Genomic DNA, 18,211 nt, shown 5'->3' on the forward strand with positions numbered 1-18,211 from the left:
ATTTTGGCGAGGAAAAACTGTCATGGCAAGTCCCTTGACCTCTGACCTCAAGATATGTGAATGAAAATGGGTTCTATGGGTACCCACGAGTCTCCCCTTTACAGACATGCCCACTTTATGATAATCACATGCAGTTTGGGGAAAGTCATAGTCAAGTCAGCACACTGACAGCTGTTGTTGCCTGTTGGGCTTGAGTTTGCCATGTTATGATTTGAGCATTTTGATGCTAATTGCAGTACCTGTGAGGGTTTCTCGACAATATTTGTCATTGTTTTGTGTTAATTGATTTCCAATAATAAATATATACATACATTTGCATAAAGCAAGCATATTTGCCCTCTCCCATGTTGATAAGATTAATAAATACTTGACAAATCTCCCTTTGAGGTACATTTTGAACAGATAAAAAATGTGCGATTAATTTGCGATTAACTATGGACAATCATGCGATTAATCGCAATTAAATACTGTAATCGATTGACAGCCCTAGTTTGAAGTGTTACTGTAAGCATTGAAAGGAGTTGAGGTGTCAGTAGAAGGGTAATAACTGCAATGAGCTGTTTCAGTTGAAGTGAAAATGATGAAAAATGTTGAGCTGTTAGTTGAAGTGTAATCACTGAAAGCAGTTGAATTCTCATTAAAGAGTACAGGATGAAAGAAGTTGAAATGTCACCAAAATGTGAGAGAGGATGAGTTTGTGAACATGGTGATGCATAAATTATGCATGAAGTGTGGAAACTGTGGGAGTAAAAAGAGTCTGAAGAATGTGTTTGAGTCAAGCTAAAGCTGAAGTTTTGAGGTCATAGGGTCTGAAATGAGCATAAATTAACTGTGATTATGGGAAAACTATGTGAGGTAAAGAAAAGGCAGAGCTAATATGATAAAGTGTAAATGGTGGAAACTAGCTCAAAATCTAAATTAAGATTCTAAGTGAAGTTGTGAATGAGTATGAAGGGGTTGAAGGAGTTGAAAACGTTCAAAATGGGAACACAAGTAGCTGAAGCGAGCACACTAACCATGACTTATTGTATGACACCCATCCTTTCAGAAGTCATCTAATCTTCATTTTAAATCTTTGTAAAGTTTGCTCTTGCTACTCAAACCATTTCAGATTGAATCTTACCGAAAACCTTCAGCTTTGTGCGTCCCTCCCCGGTCCCATCTGTTAGACCTTTGATGAGGCAGATAAATTCCAGCTCGTCTTCCAGCTGCACGTCGCTGATAGTCAACACTATCTCTCCAGAGGCTCCGGTACCGGTCACACTGATCCGGTCTGTGAACGGTGTGCCTTTGTCTACGATGTTCATGGTGGTGTCCTGGTAGTAGATGCTCTGCTTCTCAGCCGACCGTGTCACCTAAAAGGTCGGAGTACAAACACATGATGCAACACATGCATGGACACATCGTACCTCTCTGTGTGTGCGTACATCAGGCTTGATGAGACTCACGTAGAACCACTGTATGACCATGCCGCCAACGCCGTCAGATGATATGAACATGCAGGTGATCGAAGCATTTTCTCCCCTGAACACCTCCACTTTGTCCTCCATGTTCACTTCCACGTCAGCCCACGCTGAAAAAGAGAAAGAGAATATGTTTTAGCCGTTTATCCCCATTAGAGCTGCATCTAACGATTATTTTAATTTTTGATTAATCTGTTGATTATTTTCTCGATTAATCGATTAGTTGTTTGGTCTATAAAATGTCAGAAAATGGTGAAAAATGTCGATCAGTGTTTCCCAAAGCTCGAGATGGCCTCCTCAAATGCCTTGTTTTGTCCACAACTCCAAGATAGTCAGTTTACTGTCATAGAGGAGTAAAGAAATCAGAAAATATTCACCTTTAAGAAGCTGGAATTAGAGAATTTCCACTTTTTTTTCTTAAGAAATGACTCGAACCGATTAATCGATTATCAAAATGGCTGGCAATTATTTTAATTGTTGACAGCTAATCGATTAATCTATTAATCCTTGCAGCTCTAATCACCATCAACCTCATATTTGTACCAAAACAAAGATAATTTGTGCAATTTTACTCTTTTCTTTTTTCTGAATAGTTCTCACTTTATTTTCAACCGCAATCACAATTACTCATTTCCACATCCAGTGATGTAATTAAAAGAGTGCCAGTCAAACCTCAAACGAAGTAATACAATGTGGAAAGTGTGATGGGAATTTTGCATTTATCTGTGTTTCATAGAGATATTGGGCCTCATGCGAGGACATTTCCGCAATCTTGTCTTAACTTTCTTTGGAATGAAGCTAAGTGGTGATCGAGACGGGTGGTAAAATGGTCGGCAGACGCTGCTTTGTTTCATGTACGTATCATAACAACGGCTTGTATATCCACATGGTTTACCTTTTTGAATGACAAATACAGACTACTGCCGCCTGCTGGTGTGGAGAGTTATTTCATCTCACGCAGGCGCAGAACATATGTGGTAGTTGGCTGTAATCTTTGAGGTGTGTTCGAGTGCAACTTTTTGGCCACGACAAAGGCGACGTGAGGCGACACAAATGGTGACCTTTGTCACCGCTAGTTCTTTGATGTCGGCTTGGTGTGTCCCCAGCTTTAAGACACACTCTCTTTCAAGGGCCTGATGGGCATCCAAAAGAAGTAAGTCAGCCATGACGCGCCTGGTTACACGCCCCGTTGACCTTATTATATACAGAGAAATTAACCTTAAATTAGTGTGTAATTTAAGTCGTTTTGCCGTCTGTGAGCATCAATGGCCAATTTAAATTAATGAAGATATTGTTAGGCTACATGAATACATTTAAAATTATATTATAATTATATAATATATAATTCGAATTGCAGAGTCAAACAGGATAATGTCAACATAATTATGAAGTGTAATTTATAAAGGATTTCCAAACTCAAAATTGCTTCAAAGTAATGTAATATATAATCCATTAGTGAAAAACTTAGGTTTGAATAACAGCAGACTAATAGCACATGACTCCCACGACAGGTCTGGACCACTCATACATTGTGTTTGTACTTCGAAAATTTGCGACAAGTTCTCCTAAATCACTCGCACAAGACACTTAAGAACGGATCTGTTCGTACGAGTGGTTCTTGCATGAGGTCCATTGTTTCTAAATAAACTCAAACTTTTCTGTGCTGAAATTTCTTCTTATTTATCCACCGAAATGATGCCAATACCAATATATGTTAATATCGGCCTATTAGCTAATCAAAACATAAAGCGTCATTGAAGTGAACCTCAAGGTTAATAGCTGTGACTGATGATTATCATCCGTACAAGAACCTGCACTATGGTGAAGAAACTTCTGCAACCACACCCTGTTGACACAAACTCTAAAGAGACTTGGAGGCAAAAAGAAGAGAGGAGACGAGTAATGGAGGGTCAAAGGGAAGAGAGAGATGCTATGACAGGAATGAGAAGCCCACCCATGTCCACATTAATGTGCTGCATTCCACCATGTCACCCTCTCACAGGAAGAAAGGCTCAATTTACAGGCAGCATAGTAGCTCCTCTGTTCCTCCATGATCTGTCTCTGAGGAACGAGTGGTTTTCCCCTTCCAGGGTCTCTCGCCATCCTACTAGTCTATAGGAAGGACCCACAGTTACACTTTTCGTCATAGTAGATGTTCAACATGCCAACGAGAGCTGTAGCCTGGAGGTAACGAGGCTGCCAGGTTTGATTTAAGCCTATCCTGACTGTCTGTTCATTGTGTGGCTGAATGTAGCTTTGCTCGTAGTTTATGTCAAGAGCTGCTCAGAGGAATGTAAATGTGGTTCATCCGTGTCCTGCACTGACCTCTTTTTACTCATTCATTTAACCTCAAGAAGCACAATACACAATAAAACACACAGTACTCCATTTAGTGTCATATTTCATAAACACATACCAGAAAAAGGATGTTTTTTTACATTGTATATTAGGGCTGAACAATTTAGAAAAAATATCTAATTGACTGATAATGGAATTGCGATATGATTTACGATATTTACGAGGGAATGATCATTTTTACATAACTATTCTTATTTTCATTGAAAAACATATTCAATTGATAGCAGTTATCATTGTGACTAAAGTCCCATATCGAGTTAAAGCGAGACTTTGAAAGAAGAAAGAGCACTTTCTATCTCTAACACATGAAACGTTGAATTTATAAAAAAAGAAAATGCACTCACTGGTTTTAACGCTACAGCTTTACTGGGTCTGGTATGACCAGTAGCTTACGGTGATTAATGTTAGCAAACTTTAGGTGCATCTGGTTGTATGATGTACTTTATGACTCTTCTCTACCTGTGCTCCTGTTACACTATGTTTTACCATCTACCATTATTACAGGATTGTCAACTATGGCCGCTGTTCAGCAAAAGTTACATCTCAATTTGAGAAGTTTTTTTTCATTTTGTCAAAATATGTTTTTAGAGAAATAGATTATATAAAAAGGTTAACTGTTTTACATTTCATTTGTTTAAAAAAATGGGAGAATTGTTTTACATTTTTTCAGACAGAATCAGGACACTATTATACTGTATCTGGTATCCAAAGACAATTCTTCCAGGAAAAATGATCAGATGCGTAGTCTTGCAGTTAAGTGGATTACATAACACCAGAGTTGCCTGCTGATGAGCTTATTACCCAGCCGACACATCCCTGCTTCACTCCTGGCATCTCATTTCATCATCGTCTGCACGGATAACAAACATTTACTGCCTTCCGCCCAAAACTAAACCTCTGACTGCACCTTGACCTGCATCAACAACAAACATGCCTCCCCCTTCTTTTCTTCCCTCTGTCCACACCTCAAACATCCTTTTCTCTCCCACCTGCCTCCCCACTCTGCTGTGTGTTGCTGTTTACCACCGGCTAATGGAGCTAGACGGATGCTTTCCTGTTAAAGAAATCCAATTAGTCTCTCTAGCATAGACATTTCCTGGCCATTAGCTAGGAAGGAAGGACAACGCTGACTCACACGCAGCATCCCATCCCCCACCTGAGGACTCACCTACAGTGAGAAGTGGGATTCGGAGGGGTTAAATTTAGATTCTACTTTGCATTAGACTGAATGTTTCACAAACTCTTTCCCCATCCTGTCTGGCAGCTGGAGTCTGTTTGCTCACGAGGATCTCAATCAAATCTCATTAGTAATATGAATTTCCACAGTGCATCAATCAAAGCGGCTGGCTCTCCAAGGCCTCAAATCGATCCTCCCCGATGATGAGAGTGCAAATATTGGAGGAATCCATGCACATTTGATAACAGTTCTAAATCAGTGTGACAGAATTAAGATAAGCATCCCCTCCGACAGCGGTACGCTGTGAAAGCTGGGCCTCGCCAGTTTTATGAGCTCCCCTCATCAAACAATATCCTTTCCCCTGAAGAGCGTGTTTGACCCTGAGACAACAATTTCACATGCTGAGTGTGTGATTTCCACAAGAGAGGGGAATGTGCTCGGTACACTATAGTAAATATCTGCTGCTGACGATGAGATGAGGAGAGGAGAGGAGAGGAGAGGAGAGGAGAGGAGAGGAGACTGTGGTAGCCTATAAAATGAAATGGAGTCACTATGACAATGATGTGGTGCTATTACAGGTGGAAGTAAAATAGGACCTCAGGTACGTTTATGTGTAAATGTGTATGATGTCTTTTTCTTTACCTTTATTTATTCAGGGGGAGGTTCACTGAGAGCAATGCTCTCTTTTTCAGGAATGCCCTGATCACATTCGCAGTTACGCATTCATACCTGGAAGCTGCCCAGTACAACCACAGTCTGATCTGCTGGCCACTGAGCAGCTCCACGTTAAGTACCTTGCTCAAGGGCACCTCAGTGGTGGTAATGAGGGAGGGGCAAGCGCTGCTTTTCACTTTCCCCACCCAGATTTACCCTGCCAGCCCAGGGGATTGAACCGGCGACCTTCCAGTCTCAAGATCGCCACCAAAATCGAATGGATTGTTTATTGTGCCACACCCCTGCCCTCCAAGAAATTTCATTCAAATCCATCGCAGACTTTTGGAGTAATCCTGCTAACAGACAAACAAACAAACCAACGCACAACGCCGGTGAAAATATAACTTCCTTCCTAGGCCTTCGGCGTTGGAGGAGGTAATAAAGTGTATATAATAATGTCATACAATGTGGAAAAAAAAACCTTAAAGCAACTTTAGAAATGAAGCCTCAACATCACAAGAATGCATAATAAAAGGATTACCACACCACAGACTGAGGAAACCCCTTACAAGAACCGCGCTGTTTATATTCCCAGAGATACACAGAATACCAGAGGAATATTGCAGTTGAAGGGGATATTTCGCTTTGATTTATGAAGCTAATTGAGTCTGGGTCACACGCATACACACACACGCACATAATACATCATAATTAGTGTGTCAGCGCTGATAAACGAGCTTCAGAGAGCTCCAGTCAAGGCTGCAGGTGATCCCTCGATAGAAATAAACGTCTCGGTTCAGCTGTCCCCCCCCAAAACACAGAGCTCATCCCACAAAGAGGGCAGATTGTATTCAAAGGCACTGCAAAATTAGGTGCACTTAAAGATAAGACAGAATAAGCCCCACACCACACCCGTTATAAAAGGAGCGCAGAGGCAGGAAGGATAAGATAATCTCGTGGGGGAAATCATATCAAAGGCATTGTTATGTCTGCAATGAAGTCAAAGCCTTTTGTCAGGACACACAATCAGTTTCTATCTTTGGAGAGAGATGGTAACAAAACTTCCTGCCAGACTCCTGAGCTATAAAATCTCTTCATTTAGATCTCCAACTATAAGAACATTGATAGACGACCTCTATAAACATAGAAAGCTATTGTCAGGTGATCAGCAGACAATATTAGATCAGGATTACTTATTTTTAAACATTTATGACCGTGAATATTTAACAGACGCTTCAGTCCGCTCTCTGACAGGTACAGTAGACAGATGAGATGAGGCATGTGCTTGTTCAAAGGCTGGAATCTGTTGTGACTCTGTAACCATGAAGGGTTTAGTTGACGGGCTGCAGTCGACCTGCCCTCCCTCCGTCTGCTCTGGCAGCTGGCCCAGTCCACAGATGGTAATTGGAGAGGGAGAGGAGACGACGTCTACCTTCAGCACGTTAACTGGCATTCAAACCAGATTATTGTCCTGGACTCTTTTTGACATTAATCTATCTGGGTGGCAGAATGGAGGCGCTGGTGCAGAACATGAACAATGATTTCTGGAAAGACACTTTTTTTTCCTCTCTCTTTTTCTTTGTTTACTTGCCTCTGTTTTTTCTCTTTATATATTCCACATACAGGTGTATTTTTAATGCAATAAAAGCACACTGGTTGCGCTTCTGGAGAAATCATAGTTTCAGTTAGATGTTGTGTTGTTGTGTTTTTTATGTATAAATAGCTACATACTTCTGAGACATTATACCTGGCCCTAACAAAAACTAAAACTAAACCTTTCTGAAAAACTGAAACTAAACTAAAACTAGCAAAGACACTCTGAAAACTAACTAAGACTAAACTAAAATGAAATTAAAAAATAAAATTAAATAAAAACGTATTGAACATTGAAAACTATTATAACATTGGTGCCAATCAATGAAGTTTCCTCATTGTGTTACTAAAAGATAGAAGAGTTATTTCTTAGACACAGAGCTGCAACAAGGATGGAAGTTTAAATCCAGACTAGCAGCCTCAAGACAGTGTGATGTTCAATACAGCACACAATGTGAAAATGTTTAACAGGATCAACAAGATAATGACTGGGTGGGCAACGGGAAAGGTAATTAAAATGCGGTTCATCCCGTTAGGAGCATGGAAATGCTCATCAAATGTCATGGTAGTGACCTTGTACAAAATTATGATATTTCATTCTCTGGGGACCGAGAATATACCGAATAAATATCGACTATCAAATAAATAATGGCAATCTGTTGATAAGATCAGATTAGATTTATTCTTGTGAAAAAGTGGAAAATGTGGCCTGATGGTGGTGCTAGAGGAAAGGTCAGAAGGTCACCAGACTAACCGTGAATATCCGTAATAAAAGCTCACAGCAACCGGGCTACTAGCTGTCAAGAGGTCAAGGGTTAACAGACACACACATTGATCTGTCTGGGAGTCGTGAGGTGGGACAAGCCCATCAGATGTGCAACAGGATCTGGTACAAACACACACACACACACGCACACACTGAGGACTCTGAGATGTATCTAACTACTGACCTGAGCTTGACTCGACTCCAGCACTAAACACATTACGACATGGTTTGCAAATGTTTCAGAGCACATGACACGCATACATCCTACTCTGCTACATTTCATTCACTAGTTACCTCCGCCAAGACCGAAGGCCTAGGAAGGAGGTTATGTTTTCACCGGCGTTGGTTTGTTTGTTGGTTTGGAGGATAACTCCATAAGTCTGCGATGGATCTGAATGATTGGAGGGGTGGGGTGTGGCACAATGAACAATCCATTAGATTTTGGTGATGATTTGGATCATGATCCGGCTTCGGGAATTTTTTTAAATAACTCTGCTCAGCCTTTGCATTTACACCACAGGCTTTAAGACGTGCACAGTGTAACTAATGACGCATTCATGACGCGTCACCCTGCCTCTTTCCTTCTGCCTGCAGAGAGAGGGACAGAGAGCGAGCGAGGGGTGGAGGGAGGGGGGACACCTGTTGGCATTTTTTCACATTAAACTCAGTGAAATTACAGTTGAGTTCAACCAAAGCACACTTGGTGATTGTTGGAAAGAGTAACGACGACAGTTTAGGTGAGTTTTACTTTGTTTCTGTCCATTTTGACAGAAGTGTTTTACGATGTTCCGCTACGTACAGCTGATCTCAACATTAACAAAATTACACGTGGATGGGCATCGTACTCGGGCAGCTTGGTGGAGGTCTGCGCTCTCCGAGTGCCATTCTAGTTTCCACTTGTTTTAGTGATTCACCGGCAGCATTTCTGCTCTCTCTAAAAGGAACTTTGTAGTCCTGAACCCATTAGTCTGAAAGAGAGTTTTGTTTGCATAACAGAGTCCTTACATAATCTGCTTCTTCTATCACAAGTTTAGATTTTAAGGTATTGTATTAATATTTACATACCGAGGATTCCCCTGCTTAGACTCTGATTCATGTTTAATTTACTTCTGGCAGGTCCCCCAAAGAAAAGGCTGAGACTCTACTGAATAAAGAAATGAAAGGACGAGTATGATTATTATATTAAAAGGGAGGACAGGTATCGAGACAGCTTCTCCTGTCAGGTGATAGCACTGCTGAGTAACAGTATTAACATGAAAAAGACAGACAACACGTGAGAGCATAAATCTAATCATCTTAAAAATAACAAGGGCCGTATTACATTCAATTTTAATTCTATTATGAAATCACTTCTTGGAAGTTTTGTACTGAAACAGAGCATGCAAACCACAGTGGATGTCAAACCAAATATTACCCCTCAAGCACGCCAGTAAAATAAAGCGACAGCTCCGGGACATGTTTCCAGCCCTGTCACATCTAAGAATAACAATGGCCTATCAAGCTTGTTTGCTTACATGATACAGCAGAATTACAGTGCACTGACCCGGCTGGCACCAAAAATAGCAGCCCTACTTCAGGACAGAGAGCATGGGAAAACAGTGCCTCAGTCAGGCTGCTCTTTGTACGGATGTAAATAGGTCCGAGGAGAGTGAATAGAGTTAACATGAGAAAACAGATAAAAGACGAGCGAGAGAGGACGGAGAAAGAAAAGACAGAGGTGGGGTGGGAGGGGAAATCAAGAGATGTGTGAGGAAAGAGGGTGTTCGGTTCTCTGACAGTTGCTGTGGCCTCTGACATTTATCACTCTAATCCCTCAATGGCACACTTACAGTATCTTGCAGGGAGAAGGAAGTGCTGAAGATAACAACTCAGTGAGAAGAGAAATACAGAGAGACAAACTAGAAGTCGCTGACCTTCTAACTTTCATTTCTCCTGATAAGCTGAATGAGAAGTATGTGTAAGTCCTCCCACACAAAGGCACCTTTTACTTTCAGGATGCATTCATTCAACTCAGCAGCTCTCTGATTCATGCCAAAGATATTCATAACTGGTAATAAGTATGGCTGGACCTGAATATTCAACTATTCGTTCATTGGGTAGGTATTTCAATTTTTGGATTGTATTTTTAACTTCTTGTCCTCGGGTTTACAAACATGCATAAAAGCACACCAAACCTTTTGGAAAATGTGTTTTATTCAGTAACAAATAACATATATTAAAACCGTTTATCTTGTGATCTTTTTCGTGTTCGGTTGAGAATCCAAAATCGGAAAATGAAAGGGTGATTCGTTGTGTCGCTGTTCATTTACTGGAATGCCCCTTTATCTGTGACTGGAAGCAGATACAGAACAAATATGTGATATAGTCAAGCATAAAAAAATGTTTTCTTATTTTCAAAATTCAAAGCCATTTAAGGGTAAAATTTGGTTTCAAGTTAACAAGAATGAATTTGGTGACTCCAGTTAGTGAAAATATGGTACTGACAAGCAAATACAGCAGGTCCTATCTCCTGGAAGACTGAGAATCTTCATACATAGACATATTTGAGGGATGCGCAGATGCAGCCAAATGTCTTGTCGTCCCCCCCCCCCCCCCCCCCACCCCCCCCCCCCCCCCCCCCCCACCGCACCCCTTCATAGATCCATTGCCAGAACAGTAGTTCCACTTAGTTCGGGTCAACTCGACTCGGCTAAATGGTGCAAAGGAATGTTATGAGAAACTCTTAAAAACGTACACACTAAAGGCCTTGTCACACGTTCATCGATCACATTAGTCCTGTGACGCACCCAAAGGCATTTTAACAAAACCACACACACACACACAGCTTTAATCAGGCCCTCAGAAGGAAAAGGACTCCCAGTGACTCATGAATCCCCCTCACAGCTCTGGCACAGCAGACACACATTTCTCCATAAACTCAACATGCAGCCGGGTTTATAATGCCATGAATGAGGCACTCAAATAAAAGAATGACAGATTTCTCTACAGCAGAGGCTAATAAATACACATGATATTGTTCAGCCATGATTTTGCAATACTAAGATTTGGTTAAAACATTTTTAAAGCTCCAGCTAACAATCCTGTCAGCTGTAATTCTGCAGAGAATTCACAACTTCTTTGATCAATGGTGCTCATTAGGGATCTTTCCATAAACCCCTCCGACACCAGGTTCTTTCACCCAACTGTGTTTTACTCTTTCTTCATAAATATGCATGCTTCTTTCTCATCCTGTTTGCTTGCATTAACTGTTAACAGTTAGCAAGGCTTTCATTTATTAATGAAGAGACTAGTGACCTTATTAAGTTTACATTAAGAGGAGACATTTGTAAAACTAGTCTTGTTGCTGCGACCTTGGCCTGGGTGGATGGCTCTGTTCCTGCAATGTTGGCTGCACACAGTAACTCTCCTGAAGCAGAGAGGACTGGCCAACAGCTCCAAACAGAAATAGAAGCTAGAAACTGGACTCTGAGGAATTACAGGAGTTTTAGGTGTGAATGGATCAACATGGGATGAGTGCAGATTAGTAAACCAGATGTAGTTGATTATTATCAAATTATATGTATTACTATGTAATGTACATTGCAAACACACCTTTCAGGTATATTAGGGCTGAAATGATCAGTCAATTGATTGATTAGCTGACTCGATTGATTGAAAATGATTCGCTAACAATTTTGATATATATTGTCCATTATTAAGTAAATTGTCAAACAGATACTGGTTCCACTTTCTCAAAATTAAGCTACCCTGTCACATTTTTAACCAGCAGTAGCGCTGTGGAGCAAAGTTTTACCATACCAGACTGTATATAGGAAGTGGACGTAGTCACCGTGACGTCACCCACTGGTTTGTGGACTGGTTTTTGTCTCCTCATAGACTTCTATACAATCAGACTTCTTTTTGCAACCAGAGGAGTCGCCCCCTGCTGGCTATTAGAAAGAATGCAAGTTTAAGGCACTTCAGCATTGGCTTCACTTTTCAAACCACGGTGTTGCCCACTGTTTTTTTACAAATGGGTCCCCGTTTTGTTGTAAAAACTGCAATATGCATAATCTAGTTGGAATGTTTTGCTGGAACCGAGAACGTTGCAGTTGCAGTGGTTACCAGGATGTCCCCTTTCTACCACTTTCTGATGTCTTCTAGACTGACACTTAATTAATAGATCAAAGAAAAAAACTGACTGACAGTTTAATAATACAAATAATCATTAGCTGTGACCCTATACATCGTACACAGTTGGAAGTGCTCCTCTGCATGGAGCCTGTGTGGGGTTCAGGTGATGTTTTAATCGCTGCGTGCAGAGACAATGAGATGGACGGCGGCAGCTGCAGCACCCAAACGGCACATTCCCACGATGCCTGAGAGAAAACAAGGTCAACTTGTCATAGTGACCTGCCAGACACTTTCCCTAACACACACACACACTGATCCCCAGAGTGCTGGAGCCGAACAGCGGCAGTATCCACTCAACATGCCATCAGAATTAACGATTTCCAAAAGGCAGAGGAGACGGAGGATACAAGGAATGTAAATACAGTGGAGAGGATCAGAGTGGACCACACAACAGGGGAGATAGAGAGGGAGTCACATCGCTCTCTGATTTCTCCTGGTGATCTGACGCTATATTCCATTTCAACAGACCACCTGTTGCACAGATCAGACCTGGCTCGGTTCTCAGCACGCTAGGCTCCAGTCGATCTTTCAGGGGGGCTATGAGGACTCACAACTGTTACAACAGTACGGCAATTAAGCTTTAGACGGGTCACATAAGGTCACTTTGTTTGTGTCCCTGTTACTCTGGATAATCCACAGAACACATAGTTCCTCTGAAACTGGTTGACAATATCTTCAGCAGAAATTAACTCCAGTGAAAAGTGTTCACTAATTCACGAATGTCATCCACCTCCATTGTATTGGAATGGCAGATCAATTTTAAAGGACAAATCTCTTAGAATTTGGGCAAATAAAGCCAAAAGAGGTACAGTAGGTGAGAATTTTTTTTTTTTCTTAAATAATTTTAAGTGAATCAACTAGGGGGAAATCTTCGGGTCTCAAAAGTGAAGCCACTGCGGAAGAGCCTTAAACTTGCATTCTTTCCAATAGCCAGCAGGGGGCGACTCCTCTGGTTGCAAAAAGAAGTCTGATTGTATAGAAGTGTATGAGAAAATGACCCTACTTCTCACTTGATTTATTAACTCAGTAAACATTTTGAACATGAGTTTATGGTCTCAATCACTAGTTTCAAGTCTTTTTCAATACAGCATGATGTTCATTTAGTAAATTATGGTCCCATTTAGAGTCAAATAGACCATAAAGCAGGGTATGCTTTAGGGCGTGGCTACCTGGTGATTGATCGATCGCTACCAAAGCGTTGTCCGGTCTGGGTGATGCCTGTGTTTTCGTCTTACAACTTTAACCCTTTCACAGTGTGTTTTCCATTCATGAAAGTTAATTATAACATTTTTGGTTGCCTGAAAATGTCTTATTCAGCGTTCGGTTGTACAAAAGGCCAAACTTGAGGCTTCAAAAGTGCAGTCCACAAACCAATGGGTGACGTCCTGGTGACTACGTCAACTTCTTATATACAGTTTATGGAATCGACTATTTAAGGTTAAAGGAATATGTGTTCATCATTTTGGGAAATTAGTTTTCAAATGAGTTTTCTTGCAGAGAGTTAAGAGGAGAAGATCGATGCCACTCTCATGTCTGTATGAGAAATAAAAAGCTACAGCCAGCAGTCGGTTAGCTTAGCTTAGCATACATACTGAAAACAGGGGGAAACAGCTAGCATGGCTCTGTCCAAAGGTAACAAAATCCACCTAGCAGCATCTCTAAAGCTCACTAATCAAAAAGTTATGTCTCATTTCTTTAAATCTGTACAAAAAAACAAAGTGTCAAAACCAAGCTAATTTGTGGTTTTACAGGAGTTATGTGCTGCACTATCTCTCAGCCGGATGCAGTGACTTCCTGGAGTCAAATTATCACTTAACCCCCCGTAACACTGAAGCATATTGAACTATATTTTCACTGGATGCCAATTTAGAGCTAGAATCTCACACTTAATGCCAGTGGTACCCAAACTTTTTTTATCATGACCCCTTTTCCAGGAATAAAAACCTAAATTCACTGCACAACAATTCTGGGGAAACTACTAACAAAGCCTTTCTTGCCACAGTGACGGTGAACTTGAGTGTGGGATACTATAGGCGCTCTTGCTCCTTTATTGTTCTCAAATGACTCACGTCCGTCCATACACTTTTTTCACAGCAGACATTTTTACTTGTCACAACAGGAAAAGCACATGTGGAGTTAATAACATTAATTATGGCTCTGCTGCAGCAATAATAATAATAATAATATTATTATTTGCATCTCAATTCAATTCAATTCAATTTATTTTTGTATAGCGTCAAATCACAACAGAAGTTATCTCAAGACGCTTTATATATAGAGCAGGTCTATGACCGTACACCATAGTTTAGAGACCCAACAGGATCCACCAAGCGCGCTGTGGCCAGGAAAAACTCCCCGATTACTGGGAAGAAACCTGGAGCAGAACCGCGCGCAGGGCGGGCGGCCATCTGCCGAGACCGGATGGGGGGATAGATAGATAGATAGATCGAGAGTGAGAGTGAGAGTGAGAGTGAGAGTGAGAGTGAGAGAGAGAGAGAGAGAGAGAGAAGCAGCCACAATATTAGTCTAGCAGCTGTAATAGCTAATACAAGTAGGACTGATAACACAAAACCAATAGTGGTGGATGGAAAGAGTGATAATACAACTATCGGAATTGATGTCATTGGGTCGTCCCCAGACGGACTTTCAAGTGGAGCTTCCAGCTGTCTCAGTCCACCATACATCTGGCTAGCACTGTCCAGCATCTCTCCTCAGGACGTCCCTGTGATCGATGCCCGTGCGTTGGTTCCCGCAGCATCAGCATGCTTGCTGGGAGTTCTTGATGTCTTTGGCAGTGACCGAGAAGTGTTATTCTCCAGGCTGCCACATTGTCACTAAGTGTTGGTAATACCTCGTTAGCATTAGTAGCATCTGTGCATCTGTGTTTAACATGTCAAAAGATCTGCAGTGAAAAAGGTCTATTCAACTTTAAGTTCACTACACATTTTGGGCATATAATGCCATTTATGTACACTTCAGTTTTTTAATTAATAAAGACCTAAGATAACGAAGACTCTTGGACTGCTGGAAAAATTATTTGTGAGTAGGGTTGGGTCGATGAACGACGCCATCGTCCATCGCCGATAGCTGTATGTCATAAACCACGAGTACAGCATCATGATTTTTGTGCCCATATGATGTGATTAGTTTGGATGACTCACGCAGACCCAGTCCACAGTTTGAGTTCTCAGCACTGTGGACATCGTCATATGCCAGATCGGTAGACATCGCCCAACCATATTTGTGAGTAGTGTCAGACTACGGGTGTGAAGATCTAACCGCAGGCCTTCACACAGGTTCACTGACCTGAGGCTAATCCCTCTTTGTGAGCAGCTCTTTGGTCTTCCCTCAGCAGTTACACTCCAAAGAGAGTTCACTCTGTGCCCCAGCCTTTGATAAATACTTGGCAGCAACACCTACTCCTCTTCAGTTTCCACACTCAGCTATTTTGATATGCCCACACACACACACGCACAGATGCATATAAAATGTGTGTTGAATATATGTCTTCTGACTTCATGTGGGATGCGGTCATCTTCCCATGTCCAAAGCCACGTCCCATAGTATTAAAAAAACATTATTAAATTACTCTCACAATCTCTCAAATCTATGCCTACTTGCATTTGTGTGTATGTGTGTGTGTGTGTTTGAGTGACTCTCTGTGGGCCATTTCCTCCTGCCTGCTCCTATAGTGGTACAAACGCCCCCTCCATCCTCTTTCCCACGTCCCAGATGACAAAATGGTCTCCATATCAGCCACTCTGTGAGCAGGCAGAAGTAAAATAACACAAGCTGTTTTGGAAGTATGGGAAAGGCCAATAGGGACGGTATTTTTGTACAATGCTGATTGTGATGGTGCAGAAAGTCAAACAGAGAGAGAGAGAGAGAGAGAGAGAAGTCCCATGACATGGCTTTACAAGTATGAGATGTACGTTGCTTGCTGCTGGCATATTATATCTAAAGATAGATCGCAGATACACACACCCACAAACACTGAAAGCTTTTTACCCATTGACTCACGGGATAAAGTACTCAGCAGCAGCTCTTTCCTTTTTTGGTGGACGCTGCCAGTGCTAATAATGAATCACAAAATCGTTTACTGCTCTTTCATGACAGGACATCTATTTGCCACATTTGTGCACATGCACACATGCATGTTTGTGAATGTGTGTGACTGTTTGATATGGAAATATCTGCGCCAAAACCTTACGTCAAAATGTAAAGTCACCCCTGTTTAAGTGCCAGTGTAACAAGAAGACCAGACAAATGGTCGGATGGATAAAAGGCGACACACGCTGTCGTTTAGTTTTGTGTTGTATAACGTGCGTCTCGACGCCACCGCCCGGTGTGTGAGCTTGCATAAAAACAATAGGCGTGTGTGTATTTACACATGTCATGCACCATCAGTCAGTGTTTCTCATATGCAATCTGGCATTATAAAATAAAAACCCTGACAAAAATCAAATGCATGTATGTCATATATGTAAGTTGGAAGAGTTAAAGATCACATGAAATGGACACTTTAACGTCATGGAAACATTTTCCTTCGTGAGAAAGGAAGTGGTGACCTGATATGGCATTCATGCCATATAGGATAGATGGTAGCATAGGAATGCTTCCCATGTTTACGACGAAGAATTCATGTAACATGACAACGGTTGTAAGAACACAAAGGCCTCATTAAAAAATCCTCTAAAATCGTCACACATTTTGTGTGCCTCCTGTAGGGATTTGGCAGGAACAGGTTTGGTTATTAGCAAATTAATCTACGCACCACCATATTCTCCTTATCTGATATCCCATCGGTTTATACTTGAATGAATTATGCCTCACTGTTTTGTGTCCAGCCACAACATCCTGTTTTAATGGGTAATACATCACATTGTGAGACAGGTAATCTATAAAAAATCATGTTCCTCTGTGTCCTCTGGTGCTCCTAATGGCATCTGCAAGATTTCACAGACCTGAGGAAAACAACCAATCAGAGCCGAGCTGGAGTCTGCCGTCTCTGAGCATCTGTCAATCACTCGCAAACTCCGATCAAACGGCCAAACTAGGGAGCAAAAAAATTCGATAAAATGAGAAAGTTTGTGACCCAGCAGCCATGTTGAGATCAGTTGAGGAAATACCAAGCACCGCCCACCAGCTGGAGCAAACTTTCTCGTTTTACAGCTAAACAGTACACTACAAGATGTTTCTGAAAACATTTGAGGAGAGAAATAGGCATTACAGTAACAGAATATTGATTCATATTTGATCAGCGCTGCCTAGTTTGACCGTTTGATCGGAGTTCGCGAGTGATTGACAGCTGCCTCCGTTGAATGAACAACTGCTCTCTCTCTGAAATGACCTGTGATTGGCCAAAGTCTCCCGTCACGGGCTACAGATTTTTTAAAGCGTGAAAACAGAGCCATGAGGAGGTGCAGAAGTCTAGTTTTCTCTCAGAACACTTGAATTACAATATGCTGAAAGGTTATTATGACATTTTTGCCCAATGATGCCAAAAACATTCTGCCTACTGCAGTTTTAAGGCTCTGATTTAGACACTGGCTGCACAAGTTCAGATCCCCAGTACAGTGGGAGAGAATTTATAGGTAAAAATTAAACTGGTAATATGTGCAAACTGCCCAAAGAAAAGAAAAGGAATACGTTCTTAATAACACTGACATCATCTCAAGTTCTTGCAAAAAACAGTATTAGTGTTGAACTCATCTCTTGATCACATGCTTTACTTGCCAAAAGCTTTGCCTATTTATTACAGGACAAATAATAAGATCGATTTAAAATATCTCACATGTTTTGATCTGAGGTCCCGGGTGTTTTTGTGCAGCATGATGAAGGAAGCGATCCAGCGAATGAAACAATGGTCCCTTTTGACTGCACCATCAGCTGTTTCTACTTGGAAAAGGCCGATAAAAATCTTATGAATGAAACCAAATCAAATCATGCCAGATCACTTTCTACTGAATGTCTGGTGTGACTTAGAAAGAAAAAGATGTTTTAGCAATCAGTTTCATTAGAAGAGAA

General features: G+C 41.3%; 1 protein-coding gene across 9 annotated transcripts in view; it reads right to left on the reverse strand.

Annotated features, from left to right (window-relative positions):
- mcamb (melanoma cell adhesion molecule b) overlaps positions 1-18,211 on the reverse strand; it is a 44,824-nt gene that overhangs the window by 11,837 nt on the left and 14,776 nt on the right. For all 9 annotated transcript variants that reach the window (XM_037775308.1, XM_037775305.1, XM_037775306.1 and 6 more), the window contains exons 2-3: positions 1,449-1,573; positions 1,124-1,355 (exon numbers count right to left, since the gene is read on the reverse strand). In XM_037775308.1, coding sequence (XP_037631236.1) covers positions 1,124-1,355; positions 1,449-1,573 — 357 coding nt within the window. The remainder of the gene's footprint in view (positions 1-1,123; positions 1,356-1,448; positions 1,574-18,211) is intronic.

This window comes from Sebastes umbrosus, chromosome 7, assembly GCF_015220745.1.
Source record: "Sebastes umbrosus isolate fSebUmb1 chromosome 7, fSebUmb1.pri, whole genome shotgun sequence".
Lineage (NCBI taxonomy): Eukaryota > Metazoa > Chordata > Actinopteri > Perciformes > Sebastidae > Sebastes > Sebastes umbrosus.